The sequence below is a fragment of the Ursus arctos genome, unplaced genomic scaffold (assembly GCF_023065955.2).
Source record: "Ursus arctos isolate Adak ecotype North America unplaced genomic scaffold, UrsArc2.0 scaffold_1, whole genome shotgun sequence".
Classification (NCBI taxonomy): domain Eukaryota; kingdom Metazoa; phylum Chordata; class Mammalia; order Carnivora; family Ursidae; genus Ursus; species Ursus arctos.
Genome location: NW_026622763.1, coordinates 108,486,488 through 108,500,222, shown reverse-complemented (window position 1 = coordinate 108,500,222; position 13,735 = coordinate 108,486,488). Strand labels below are relative to the sequence as shown.

At 54.2% G+C, this 13,735-nt stretch overlaps 2 protein-coding genes across 10 annotated transcripts in view; one reads left to right on the top strand and one right to left on the bottom strand.

Annotated features, from left to right (window-relative positions):
- Window positions 1-13,735, bottom strand: part of SNED1 (sushi, nidogen and EGF like domains 1) — an 86,468-nt gene that overhangs the window by 9,326 nt on the left and 63,407 nt on the right. For 7 of the 9 annotated variants that reach the window (XM_057306236.1, XM_026490970.4, XM_048213907.2 and 4 more), the window contains 6 exons: window positions 13,177-13,458; window positions 11,918-12,062; window positions 11,756-11,838; window positions 10,108-10,233; window positions 2,389-2,505; window positions 1,695-1,782 (listed from right to left, as the gene is read on the bottom strand). In XM_057306236.1, the coding sequence (XP_057162219.1) occupies window positions 1,695-1,782; window positions 2,389-2,505; window positions 10,108-10,233; window positions 11,756-11,838; window positions 11,918-12,062; window positions 13,177-13,458 (841 nt within the window). The remainder of the gene's footprint in view (window positions 1-1,694; window positions 1,783-2,388; window positions 2,506-10,107; window positions 10,234-11,755; window positions 11,839-11,917; window positions 12,063-13,176; window positions 13,459-13,735) is intronic. The other 2 variants (XM_048213908.2, XM_048213909.2) reach the window with 1 other exon arrangement.
- Window positions 1-13,735, top strand: part of MTERF4 (mitochondrial transcription termination factor 4) — a 71,452-nt gene that overhangs the window by 16,920 nt on the left and 40,797 nt on the right. The gene's annotated exons all lie outside the window — the stretch shown is intronic.

Here is a 13,735-nt window from a genome sequence, read left to right as displayed (position 1 = left end):
GTATGGAGAGCTGTTGACAGTCCGGGGCTCTTGTCGTCAGGTACTTGGCGGTCTAGTGGGTCACTAGCAGTTGGAAAATGGGGGACACCGCAGCTTAGGGCTGCCATTCCGCAGAACCCAAATTCGGACGGTCTGTACGCAGGGACCCTCAGGGCCAGTACAGATCAGGGTACGCTGTGTTTCCTGCTCTGTGTTAAGTCTGGCTTCGCGTCCAAGCTCAAATCGAGCCTTCTGCCTGGCCTTCCTGCATCCCCTCCAGACTGACCTTCAGACACGTTATCAAACAGCTCACTCCTCGGCTCGGCATCCTCAGTAGCTCCCCATTTCCAAAGAACACATGCCAGAGTCCTTCCAAGGGCCTCCAGGGCCCTGCTGGGATCCCCCTGCCCTACCTGACACCGCTCCCCCTCGCTCCCCTCCAGCCCCACCGGCCTCCTTGCCGCTTCTCTGACAAGCAGACATGCTCCTGATCTGGGGCCTTGGCAGCTGATAATTTGACTTTCTGTTAAGTTCTTCCCTCAGATATCCCTTTCCCCCTCCATGTCTGTTCAGTGTCATGTTTCCGTGAGGCTTCCCCGGACTCCCTGTTCAGTGCTGCAGCTGGCCCCTCCCTGTCCCCAGCCCTGGCTCTCCTGGCCCACTATTCATCTCTTCCTTTTCCCCAGCCCTGACCCCCTTCTAGAACACCACGTACTTCCTCCTGCTCCTGGTGTACTGCCTCCCCCATCTAGAATGGAAGGATCGCGAGGGCAGGGCTTTGGCTGGTTCTGGCCACTGGCATGTGTGTGTCTAGAGGCGTGCCTGGCGGACAGGAGGTGCTTGTAAGTATTTGCTGACTGAATAGATGGTACGCGTGAGTCACAGAGTCACAGAGTGTTAGCAAAAAAGGACCTGCGAGGTGAGCCAGGCAAGTTCTCCCTCTACAGCCCATTTTATAGATGGGGAAACTGAGGCATGAATGTCATGACTTAATGGCAGGATGGAGACTCGAGTGCTCCTGTGCTGTTGTTGATCTTTCCAGGGAGCTCTGAGGCAGAGAGGAGAGGAATGTCATTTCCTGGCATCGATGTACCCATGGCCCTGCCATCCAGTGGAGAGGGACTGATGCCACTCGAGGGTGCGGGAAAGGAAGGCCCCAGGGCCTGGGAGCCGGGAGACTGGTGTCTGGTGCACAGGCTCGGTGCCTCAGCTTCCTCTCGAGGGTGCGGGAAAGGAAGGCCCCAGGGCCTGGGAGCCGGGAGACTGGTGTCTGGTGCACAGGCTCGGTGCCTCAGCTTCCTCTCGAGGGTGCGGGAAAGGAAGGCCCCAGGGCCTGGGAGCCAGGAGACTGGTGTCTGGTGCACAGGCTCGGTGCCTCAGCTTCCTCTCGAGGGTGCGGGAAAGGAAGGCCCCAGGGCCTGGGAGCCGGGAGACTGGTGTCTGGTGCACAGGCTCGGTGCCTCAGCTTCCTCTCGAGGGTGCGGGAAAGGAAGGCCCCAGGGCCTGGGAGCCGGGAGACTGGTGTCTGGTGCACAGGCTCGGTGCCTCAGCTTCCTGATTTGTCACGTGGAGGGAGTGGGTGCAAGGCCCCATGTAACCCTGACCTCTAGAGCTCCTCAGGGCTTGTGAGGGTGGGTGAGCTGGACTTTGTGAAGACACTTCCTGGAAGTCAGGAACTTTCCACGAATTGTGGTGAAAGCAGGAGAGAAACTTACATGTGGTGACAGGCGCCTCCTTCCCAGACTGGCACGGCCTTTGTCTCTGAGAAGAGCCGAGTGCAGGGCTGGGGCACCTTTTTACAGGCTGCCGGCACAAAGGAAAAGGGGCTTACAGGGGCGCCGTGCTGAGAAAGCGCTCTTCCTGCATCCCGGGAGGGGGCCCTTCCTGCAACTGCGGGGGCTGCTTGAGCCCCGGAAGCCCCCAGGCTGGTTTCCCTTAGGGCTGGCGGTAGTCTCTGACAGGCCTCGGGATGGTGCAGCTGGTGTGGGGGCTTCTGTCCCCCTACCTCCCATCTTCAGTCCCACATTCTTCTTAGGGAGGGAGGCCTGTGGCTCTTTTCCCTCTTACCACCATGTGTGGGCCCTGAACCTAGGAGCCCCTGCACCCACCTCTGGCTGTGGGGCACTCCATGTCCCTTGCTTTCTGGGGCCCGGACTCCCCACTCGTCTGGGCAGTACCATTCAGCCTGGCGCTTTGGGGCAATGGGAGGCCCAGTGGCTCACTGCCTCTCAGTATCCCTGCCTGGGCACTTGGAAGTCTGGGGCACTGAGGCTGGGCCCCTATCCTGGCACCTCAAGGTTTGAGGTCCTTGTGGCAAACCCACCCTGGGCCCAACACAGCCTACTGTGATGAGTGTCTTGAGGCATGCGCCCTGGTGGTCCCCCCAGGAGGGAGTGGCCCCCGACTTACCAAGCTCACAGCGTCTGCCTTTGAACCCCGGGTTGCAATCACAGCTGTGGGTGTCCACACCTGGCACACAGGTGCCTCCATTCTGACAGGGGTTTTCTGAACAGTTCCCAGGGGTGTCTGCGAACAGGCCATGAGCAGTTAGTTGCCAGGACCCCAGAAGAAGGCCTGTCAGCATTGCCATGTGGCTGCCTCCTGCTGTCCCCACACTGCTGGGCCCTAGGGGGTGGTCCTGTTTCAGGTGGTCCGAGGGAGCAGAGGCAGGAAGGTTGGCCTCCGTAGGCTTGGCCCTGACCCCATTACCTCCAGGGAGGAGCGATTCTGTGGGGCCCTCAGCGCTGAGCCAGCATGTGGCAGAAGAGACAACCTGGGGCTTTGATTATGAGGGGCTCTGGCTGTCCTCCAGAGAGGCTCCCAGCCCCAGTGCCGCCCGAGGAACCCCTGCTGCTGCCGCCCGAGGAGAGCCCCACTTGGAGCGTCTCCTGGTCCCCCAGTGCCTGTCCCCACATGCCCAGCCCCAGCCCGCCCTCTGAAGGGCTCCGTGCTGGCGCCTGCATCCTCACTGCACTGCTGGCCACCAGAGGCACGATGCTCAGAGTGCTGCTTTGGAGACGCAGGCCTGGCCTTCTCCCTTCGCTCCACCCCACTTTTCTTTCCTTCAGCTTTGTCAAGATAGCTGTTTAGTTTCATAACTAAAAAAATTGACAAACACAAAAGAGTGAGATTTGTATACACCCACCATTTCCAGTACCAGAAGGCTCATTCCCTCCACATCTCTTCCCACGCCTCCCTTCTCAAAATCTCATGGATGGGTGCTGACCGTCAGATTGCCCGCCTCCTCTGTCCCCTTCCTGGGCCCTTGTGGGTTCTCTTTGTTGGCTGGTTCTTACTCCTCACTGTATCTGCTTCACTTTTCCTCCTTTCTCCCCTGACCGTACTCTGGGACTTGCCTTGTCTTTTTGTCTTTCCTGGAAGCTAAAGGTGAGTTGTCGGCTTTTAAAAGAAACTTATTGTGAAAAATTTCAAGCCTGCAGAATGTAGAGCATGAAAAGTCCCATGTGCTGTCACTCAGCTTCAATGAGGATTGACATTTTGCCAATCTCATTTAATCTATTCCCATTTCTCTGTGCCCCTCTTTCTCTTGTTAACGAATTTCAAAGCAGTTCACAGAAACCATTTCACCTGTAAATACAGCAGGAGTCTAATACGTACAGACTTAACCAACTTTTATGTGAGCACAATGCTCTTGTGAAAGCAACAGCAGCTCCTTAGGACCGTGAGGAACTGCAGTCCTTGTTTGGTTTTCCCTGGTCATCTTAAAAACATCATTTCCAGCTGGTCTGATCTCGTCAGGATTCATAAGGGCACACAGCCATAGTTTGATGTGTCTCTCTTTTATTCTGTAACTTTTCACCTTCCCCCCCTCTGCATTATTAAAGAAACCAGGTCATTTGCCCTGTAGAATCCCCCTCCTGGATTTTACTTAATGCTTTCTTATGGCGTTAACTCATTTCCCATCTCCACATTTTCCTGTAAACCAAAAATCAGAGAAGGGGCTTGATAGGATCCAGGTTCCCCTGGTCTTTGCAGGACTGCTTCACCCTTCAGCCCCCCCCAGGAGGTGTGACAGGTCTCCAGTTTCAGTTTGAGTAATGTGAGGACTGATCGTGGGTTTGGTATTGGCAGCCTGATTAATCCAGGAGAAAATTCTTCTAGGCTTTGCACCTGACGGCTTGAGCGGCCATGGAGATCTTGAGTCTAGGTCGCAGATCCATCATCTCACTAGGGCCGCATCTAACCCAGCCTGTCACTCTTCTCTCTCTCTAGCCAGAAAGTCTTCTATGAAGACCTGTTTTCCCTTGCCCACCACCTGGTCACGGCAGCAGCAGTGATGAGTTTTGGTCCATCCAGGCCGGGCCAGATAGATGCTTCATTCCTGTCCTTTATTTGTACTCCTGCACAGTAAGCATTGGTCCCCGGCCAGCGCTAGGGACCAGCACATGGTGCTTTCTTTCAGCATCCTCATGAACTCGTGGATTCTTATGTATTTGATGGGGGTCGGTCTGCTGCTGCCATTAGTCTTTCTGATGCCCCAATTACCCATCCTCAGCCTGCGGGAGCCTTCCAGGTTGACTCCTGTGCCCTGTAGACACTCCCAGTTGTTTTTGAAAAGCTTGCTGGCTCTACAAGTACGTCCTGGGCACATTTTGCCCATATTCCACTTCAGGATTGGAATCAGCCACTTCTCAAAGACCTCTGGCTCCTTCTATTGGGCATCTAGAGCCCACAATCTGGGCGGCCAACGTGCGCACTGCTCCTGGGGTGTCAGTGCTTGAGGCCTTTTCAGTAGACAGAACTAGGAACTTAGATTTAAAAATAAAAATAAAGAAATTATGAGTTTATATCAGTAGTTAAGGGAAACACAGGGCTTTTACTTCTTGATTTTTAAAAAATTTTTAATTTTTAAAAAGATTTTATTTATTTGAGAGAGAGAAAACGAGCGGCGGAGGGCAGGGAGGGAAGGGACAAGCAGACTCCCTGCTCAGCGGGGAGCCCGACGCGTGGCCTGACCCCAGGACCCTGAGATCATGACCTGAGCCGAAGTCAGATGCTCAACTTAGTCACCCAGGCGCCCCTTAACTTCCCTTGACTTTATACTGTATCTCTTTACGCTGAAAATCTTGGTGACATTGATATAATTATTTTCGTTATCCCACAATGTACACGTAACAGTTCTAAAAAAATATTACCAGTATTACTACTAGCATTGAGAGCTTCGAGTGCCACTTTAAATTTCTTGCAATTCTTCCTGTAATAAGAATTCTTATTAGAATGTATCCCTCTAGGAATGAATAGTTGGAAGGCTATTTTTAAAGTCACTTGAAATACCTTTGTCCTGTGTGGTTATGCCATCAACATGATAAATGAGTTTATTTCAGTTTGTTTTCAATTCTTAGGTGTTGCTATTTATGTGTGTCATTAAAATTTTTTTCTTGGTTCTAAAATCTAAACTATAGGGATACATTCAGAGAAGTCTGGTATCCACCTCCATACTTTTACTCCCTTGTTCTTTCCTTCCTCACATAACCATTTTTATTAGTTTTATTTCTTTCTAAATGTAAGAAAATAGGTATATTCGTATTTCCCTTCCCCACTTTCCTACACAAAGGGGATACCCTAAACACTGTTCTGCACATTACATTTTAAAAACCACTTTATTGAGATATAACTTAGATACCATATAATTCACCCATTTTAAGTTTTTAGCGTATTCAAAGATGTGTGCACCCATCACAGTAGTCACTTTTGGAATGTTTTTATTATTTTGGAAAGAAACCCCATACCCTTTAGCTGTCACCCCCCCCATACCTCCACCCCTACGCTCCAGTCCCAAGCAACCACTGATGGACTTTCTGTCACTGTAGATTTCCCTGTCCTGGACTTCCATGGGAATGGAATCGTATGGGGTCCTCGCTCCTTTTACTTAGTATGATGTTTTCAAGGTTCATCTTGTAGCGTGTGTCAGTACTTCACGTGCTTGGATAACGTTCCCTTGCGTGGCTAGACCACGTTTTGTTTGTCCGTTCCTCAGCTGGTGGACGTTTTGGTTGTTTCCATCTTTTGGCAGTCATGCATCATGCTATTATGAACATTTGTGTACAAGTGCCCCTGTGGGCATCTGTTTTCGTTTCTCTTGGGTGTATACCTAGAAGTGGGATTTTCTGGGTCATGGGATAACTCTGTGTTTAATTCTTTGAGGAGCTACCAGACTGTTTCTTACCCCAGAGCCGCTTTACCACTCTGCATCCCCGGCAGCTTCTACACATCCTCCCCGCGCTCATTGCGTCTCTTCATTCCAGCCGTCCTGGTGGCTGTGACGTGATATCTCGCTGACGTGATTAGCATTTCCCTGATGGCTGATGGTGTCGAACATCTTTTTCATGGGCTTGTTGGCCATTTCCTTGGAGAAATAAGTGTTCAGATCCTTTGCCTATTTCTTAATTGGGTTTTTTTCCTTTTATTCAGTCATAGAAGTTCCTTATATATTTTAGATACAAATGCCTTTATGTATGTGATTTGTAGATATTTTATCTCATTCTGTGGGTTGCCTTCTCACTCCTTGATGGCGTCCTTTGAAGCACAAAAAGCTTTACATTTTGAGGAAATCCAGTTTGTATTTTTTTCTCTTTTGTTGTTCATCCTTTGGCGTCATAGCAAATCTTTTGCCAAATCCAAGGTCGTGAAGATTTATGCCTGTCTTTTTCTAAGAGTTTTATAGTTTTAGTTCTTAGGTTTAGATATTTGATCTGTTTTGAGTTAATTTTGTGAATGGTGTGAGGTAGGGGTCTGACTTCATTCTTTTGCATGTGGATATCCCGTGTTCCCAGCACCATTGGTTGAAGACTGTTCCTTCCTCCATTGAATGGTCTTACCCCTTGTTGAAATCAGTTGACCACAGATGTATGGGTTTATTTTTTGAGTCTCAATTCTATTCCATTCATCGTAAGTCTGTCTTTGTGCCGGCATCTCACTGACCTGATTACCATTGCTTTATAGTAAGTTTTGACAATGGGGTGTCAAATAGGATATGAAATTTAGACACATAAACAATTGTCCAGAGATATTTTATGACAACCTTACAGAACATGGCAGTGTGTCGGAGTATTTAGAACCTGTGATCCTGTGCCAGCAGTCCCCACCCTTTGTAACTGGGACACCAGGCTGCAGAGCCTGACTGATAATTTGTTCCATTCTTGGGCAGCTGAGGCCTGAAGCCTGCAGTTCCTGTAGCCTTGGGGTTTTTACCAGGGCACTGCCCACTGTAGCCTCATCCTGTAAAGTCAGCCCCCCTGAATCCTGAGTTTATTGTGACAGACATGCCCACTGTAGTAAAAGAAAAAAGAGAGAGATGGCTGTTTTGGATAGGGTGGGGGACAGGGATATGGCTGCAGTCTGGGGTGGTGGCAGTAGGTGGCTCCTACGTGACAGTAAGTTACAGAGTAAAGAAGTTTAAGTTCTGCCCTTGCCTGCTATCGCCCAAGGATGGACACTGCCTGCCTCTCTGTGGTGTCCAGGGGATAAAACCAGGAGAGTTCCAAAGCCCTCCTGGGGTAAGAATTTGGGGAAAACAGGAAGAATTTGACTAGCTTTAGTGTCCACTCCAGATCCCCATGGTGGCAGGTTACAATCTTGGGGACCCTCCTCCTCTCCATGAGCTTCCCCTAGGAGCTCAAAGGTGCGGCCCTAACCTGGAGAGTTGCTTGGTGAGGAAACGCCAGTCAAGTCAAACGCCAGTGTTAATTGTGCTCTTGGGGTGTCTAGGGCTCTCTGGAGATCCTTCTTTCCATGAGAGCTTTCAGAGAAAATGATCAGATATTCTACATGGAAACGAGAGCAAGACTGACACCCATGGACAGCAGTGCTGGACAGAAGATGACAGGGAAGTGTTTGAAGAACTGAACTCTGAACCTCGAATTTCATACCTCCTCCAGTTGCCCTTCAAATGTGAGAGCTACTAAGAGTATTTTCAGGCATGTAGGGCCTCAAACATTTGGCCAGGTGAAGTACCAACAAGTACTTTGATGGGACTCGACAAGCTGGATTTTAAACTTTTATAGAAATGTGAAGGACCAAGAGCAGGTGACACTGAGGTCAAAGTGAGCAGGTGGGCACTGCAGGACAGCAAGCCTCACCAAAGATAGTGTTGTTGAAACCCCTGGTGTCGGCTCCAAGAAGTCCAAACAGTGGAACAGAGCCGTGGACCCAGAGCCTTTGGTCAATACCAATGAAAAGATGCTTGACCGTATCAGCATCCAGGAGACGCAAATCCAGACCCCAAGGGGCGCACTTCACACGCATGTTGCTGGCAGGATCTGGAAACCCAGCAAGATCAGGCCTGGAGAGACTGGATTAACCACATCTCTTGATCACAATTGGAGGGACTGTAAACTGATGTCCCTACTTAGAAAACAACTTGGTGTTCTCTTGCGATTTGGGCTTTCACGCATCCCAAGCCCTAGCATTTGTATTCTTGCACGTGTGCCAGAAGACGTCTGTAAGAGCAGAGCGGCCCTGCTGATAACAGCCAAACGCAGCCCAGGCGCCCTTTGAGCCGAGCGGACGAGGCTATGATGAAGTCACTGGCAGACCAGACACTCAGTAGTGAGTGAGCAAGCTGCGGCCGCACACAGCAGCACTGACCAGCCTCACTGCGGACGTGGGGTGAAAACACAAGTCGGGGAGGCTGGGCACAGCCAGACGCTCACCTTCTAACAAGAAGCCTACAGCTGTTCAGGCACATGTGGATATGTAGGGAGAGCCCTCCTCCCCTCCGCCCCCCTGCCGCAGAGCAAAGGGACTGTAAACACAAAATCCAGGCTCGAGGTTAACGGGGGTAGAACAGCAAGATACGATACGAGTTCCTATTCATGTTCTAGTTCATGGGTCGGGTTCCACATCCAAAATTAGCAAGAGCTGACTTACTAACCTAGACGAAAGGGGCTGTCACGGACTCATACTAGATGTAACAGGAACGAAAAACCACGATTCACTGGGTGTACCTGGGCTCCATTAATGATTTTTCCCCCTATTTATCACCTAAAATCCCTTCTGCCCCTCCCCCAGCCAGCCTGCATCTCTCGCGTTACCAAACACTATAGACTGCAGGGACATCTGGGACCAGTCTGGTGCCACCTTGAATCTGTCCTTCAGAAGGGACCCAGGGGAGTTCATTCACATCCCTCTAGTTCCTGAGTTTTATGAAACTCAACGTCTGACACTGGGAAGGCTCACGTAACATGAACCGTCGGATGAAACGTGTGCCTCTGTCACTGACAGAGCAGCGGTAGCATGTGTGTGTTTCTCTAAACCCCACCATAACTGACAGAATCACTCACTGGCTGCACCTGACTCATACACTAGCCCTCTTGCCGCTCACCGGGGTTGACCCCGACTCCACGCCTCCCGTTGTGAGGGGCCTGCGGAGCCGTGGCTTTAGTGGAGCCACTACTGGCCAGCACGCCCTCTGGCGTAGGTGCTCTTGACGTGTGCAGCTGTCCTCGGGTAGCCTGGGGCGGGTCTACAGGAGGGGCACTTCACTTACCCTTAGTGAGTACCCTGCCTTCCTTGGGGTCTGGTTGACGTGCGAGCACAGTCTGAACCACTGGGTCCTAGAAGAACTGTCCCTAGAGGGACAGAGCCCCAAGGGTTAGAGAGAGGAGGGGAGGTAGAGCCAGAGTCTGACTTGGTGTAAGGAACACGTGCCCAAAGGGGAAATGCCCCGTAAGAATGTCCTGCAGGGGTGGGGGTCACCAGACAGGCCCCATGCCCTGTGTGGTCAGCAAGGCCCTGCTGGCCTGCCCGGCGATCCTCCGTCTGGAGCACGCTCAGCGGCTGCCCCTCCATGACCGCTGCATCCTGCTCAGCGTGCTCCTCTGTGGAGAGGTGAGGGGTGAGCTCAGCTTTACGTGGAGGGAAGGAGGGGACATCTCTGCAATGAGAGCCAGTCCCTCCGGGGCAGACCTGGGTAGTTTCGGTGGGTCTGCTCTGCAGGCTTGCTCCTTGTTTGTAAAAGCGTGGTGTGGTTCCCCCCACCCTTTCTAGAATGGCATGCTTGGCTGCCCCTTGCACAGCTCTAAGTCTCACACTTCTTCACTCTGGGTGCCCCCCCCCCACCTACAGCCCTTAAGGCCCCGTAGGGTGGTCAGCTCTGAAAGTCCATACCTGCTGACTTACTTTCCATGTCCTTGTCACTGCCGTGTTCAGGAAGCTGGAGGGCCAGGCTGACCTGCTCAGGCACCTGCTTGGGGGCCTCCTCCGTGTTCCCAAGCTGTGCTGGAGCCGTGGGTTCTAGGAGAAATCAGAATGTCCCAGCGTGCTGACCCCCCAGCCTGCTGCCTCATGCCCAGGGTTGTTCTTGAGCTGCTTCTCTCCCTCGGGGTGTGGAGATTGCCGTGGTCAGGGCTCAGTGTGGCCTGTTCATCTGGCCATCCCCACCACTGGGGCACAGAGCTGCCTCCAGTAGGACAGCTTTTCTCTAGATGGGGGCCATCCCTCATCCTCCTGCTGAACCTCAGAGCTGCTTTGGTGAAGGTCACCAGTGGCCCGAGGCTGGGCCGAATGCCCTATCCTTCCAGGTGGCTAATGCTGTGCTGTCCCTCTTATGGTCAAATTCCACTCTCCTCCCCCTCTACCCCTGCTTCTTGGGGACTATGGTGCCTCCTCCCCCACATCTACCCTCAGGCAGACCTTGCACTTGGCCGGCCCTATATGCGAGTCAGCTTCTCTGTGGGGTCCCTGCCTATGCACTTGGGCTTTTTATGACTGCCTCTATGGCTTTAGGAGGGTGTCGGGGTCACAGCTCCGCCTGCCCAGCTTCTCAGACACCTCTTCCTGGTCATCATGTCCAGTGAGCTCTTCTGCTCCTCTACTGGTCACTGGGGCTGCGACGCCCCCACCTGCTCATCACTGTCCCTTTTCTTCCCTGGCCTGGGAACGTTTGTGCTGATTGAAAATTCTCACTAAACTGGTAATTGGGTTCTGTGCCAGGGAATTCCATGAGAACAGGACCTAGTTTACAGGTGAGGACTAGGCCTGGGCTGCCCTGGCTAGGGTCCTGAGGCCCTTCAGGGTAGGGTCAGCCAGTGGGCATGTAGCTTCTGGCTTGCTGTGCCACAGTCTTGGGGAAGACCTTCTGCAGACAGATTTCTGGCCCACTCCTTCCTGCTACACCACGTGGGAAGGGGCCAGGCCATCTCGACCCATCGCTCATGCCCTGTGCTGCTGGGGCCAGGCAGAGCGGCCCGCTGGTCTGCCACAGGTGGTCCCGCTAGTCCAGGCCGAGCAGGATCTGAACCTGGGACACTGTCTGTTACTGGGACGGAGAGGTGCAGTCTGCAGACTGTGGTGTGTATGCCAATCACTTGGCTCCTTACTGAAGACAGATTCCAGTTGCACGGCTCTGGCTGGGATCCTGCCCACCTAGAAGCCCCTGGGCCAGGTTGGTGCTGCTGGTCCAAGGACCTCGCTTTGAGCGGCAAGGAGTTAGGTGGTGCCGTGTTCTCCTGCGTCCTGCTCACTAAGCTACATGGGGACTCCTGGCTTGGCAAGCCCAGCTTGGGCACCCCAGACCACCTTCTGACCCTGAGCCCTGCCAGCAGCCTGTTTCAACCCATTCTGCCGTATCGGGAAGGCCTCTGTGAGCCCATGCAGGTGCAAGGGCCTGCATTGTGCTGTGTCCCTGCTGGAAGTGGTATCGGGCGCTGGGGGTGGTCTTTAAGCCCAGGTGTTAGGGGCTTCGTCCCTCATCGTGCTGGGGACATGGGCCGGAAGAGGTGGCAGTGAGGCCCCTGGGGCTGGCTGAGGCACTCACGTGATCTCGTGGTGAACGATTTGCCAGGTGAGCCCCCAAACTTCGCACTCACTCGCCCTCTGCCATCCACCAGCTCTGAGAACCTGCCAAGGGAGTCACCACGGGTCACTGCGGAGCATGTGCCTGGGGCCGCGCGCTGTGGGGGGATGGCCGAGGCTGCACCTGGGGGCCAGGGTCTGGGTTTCAGGTATGTCGCGGTCACTGAGCAGGCGCAGCTCTGGCAAGCGTGCGGGCGGGGGTCTGTTTCTGAGCACCCGGGGATGCAGTCCTTCCCTGTGCCAGCGTCTTTCAGTGCCGTCCCTGGAGGCTGCAGGTAGATGGGAGGAGTGGGTGGCTGCATGAGGCTGGTCCCGCCAGGCCCCTCGGAGGGGAGCACTGGAGACGGTGTGCATGGCCCTGAGGCCTCATGGCGGCTTTGTGGGGCCTCATAGTGGGTTTGTGGCTTTCTAGGAAGCCCCAGGCCCTGCTCTCTGCCCACCCTAGGCCCAGGATCTCCATCAGCAGGGCATGGTCAGCCACTGGGACCTGACAGGACATCTGAGAGAGGCCCCCAGCCCCACCTGCCCGGAGAGTGAGGGCGAGGCTTCTCTGTGGGTCCTTGTCCCCTCACTGTGCCCCAGCCCTCCCTCAGGCAGGTGTGCCTGCAGCCGCACAGGGTCTGAACCTCCTGCGAGGTGCTGTGTGTCTACTCTCTGGGGCTCCGTTCTGCCCTAGCTACTGTCCGCCTCCCTGCTCCCTCTTCTCACCCTGTTGCCCTCCCCGCAGCATCCGTCCGGATGCGCCATCTTCCCACAGCACCTTGCTGGGCTGCAACATGGCAGCAGGGTCGTGCCGGACCTGGTGGCACCCTGCGGGCCTCCTGTGCACTGAGGAGCAGATCACGTCCTTCGTGTGGCCTGAGGCTCTGCGCTCCTCAGCTGTTTCCTCCCTCCATCTGTCCATTTGGGTCTCCTTCCTGCCTCTCCCAGGCCACCCCCCCTGTGGCCAGCCTGGCCCTCTCTCCCATCCTTCTGTCCAGAGGCTTCTCATGGGTCAGGCCTGGCTTCAAGGCCACTCCCCGGGGACAAGGTGAGGAGTGATATGCTTATGTTTACCGATTCCTGGTGCACGGACCCTGCACTAACTGTCCATGAAACCTTTCTTCCCCACCGATCTTCACACTCCCAAATTCTCCTGTGTGAACACAGTCCTGTTTTGCGGTTGTCTGGAGTCTCTGGGACAGTATCGCCCGTGTGGGTCCTGGGGCTGAGGTGTCTCCTGGGCAAGGATGTGACATCCCCAGGCTGCTGTCCTGCTGGGGGCCTGCAGTGAGCATGAGGGGCTGGGCCGCCTTCATGGCCCCATCAGTCCTGAACAGACTGCAAGGCCTGGTGTGCGTGGCCGTCCCCGCCCCACCGTCCCCCTGGCAGTGCCGTACTTACAGGTGATGATGTAGAGGTGAGCAGGCTCGCTGTGCAGTTGGTCACCCTCAGCGCTCTGCACGGCGGTCACCGATAGCTGGTAGCGCCTTCCTGGCAGCAGGTCCCGCACTGTGTAGGACGTCAGCCTCCCATTGGGGACGTAGCGGCTCTTGGTGCTCTGGCTCGTGGTCACGTTGATGACGTATGCCTCCAGCAAGGTACTTGGAGTGGGGGTGTCCCAGACCACGTGGGCAGAGGTGGCCGTGACTCTGGCGGCTGTCAGGTTTGCTGGCGGCAGAGGCCCTGATAGGCACGGAGCAGGGTAGGGAGGTGAAAGGGGCCACCACCAAGTTTAAGTATCTGACAAGACTGCTGAAGTCTCCTGGAAACCCACGTGGTCATGATGGACAGCCTTACAGTCCTAAAGGCTGGTGTGGAGGGGTGTTTGCAGCTGGGTCAGCAGCAGTGCATCCTTCTGCCTGCGAGGCCCCCCAGCATGCTGCCTGGAAGCAGCCACGGAGGCCCCGTGCCTGTGCAGCCTGTCAGCATGTTCTCCTTTTGATTCCCTAAGCCTGGCCCT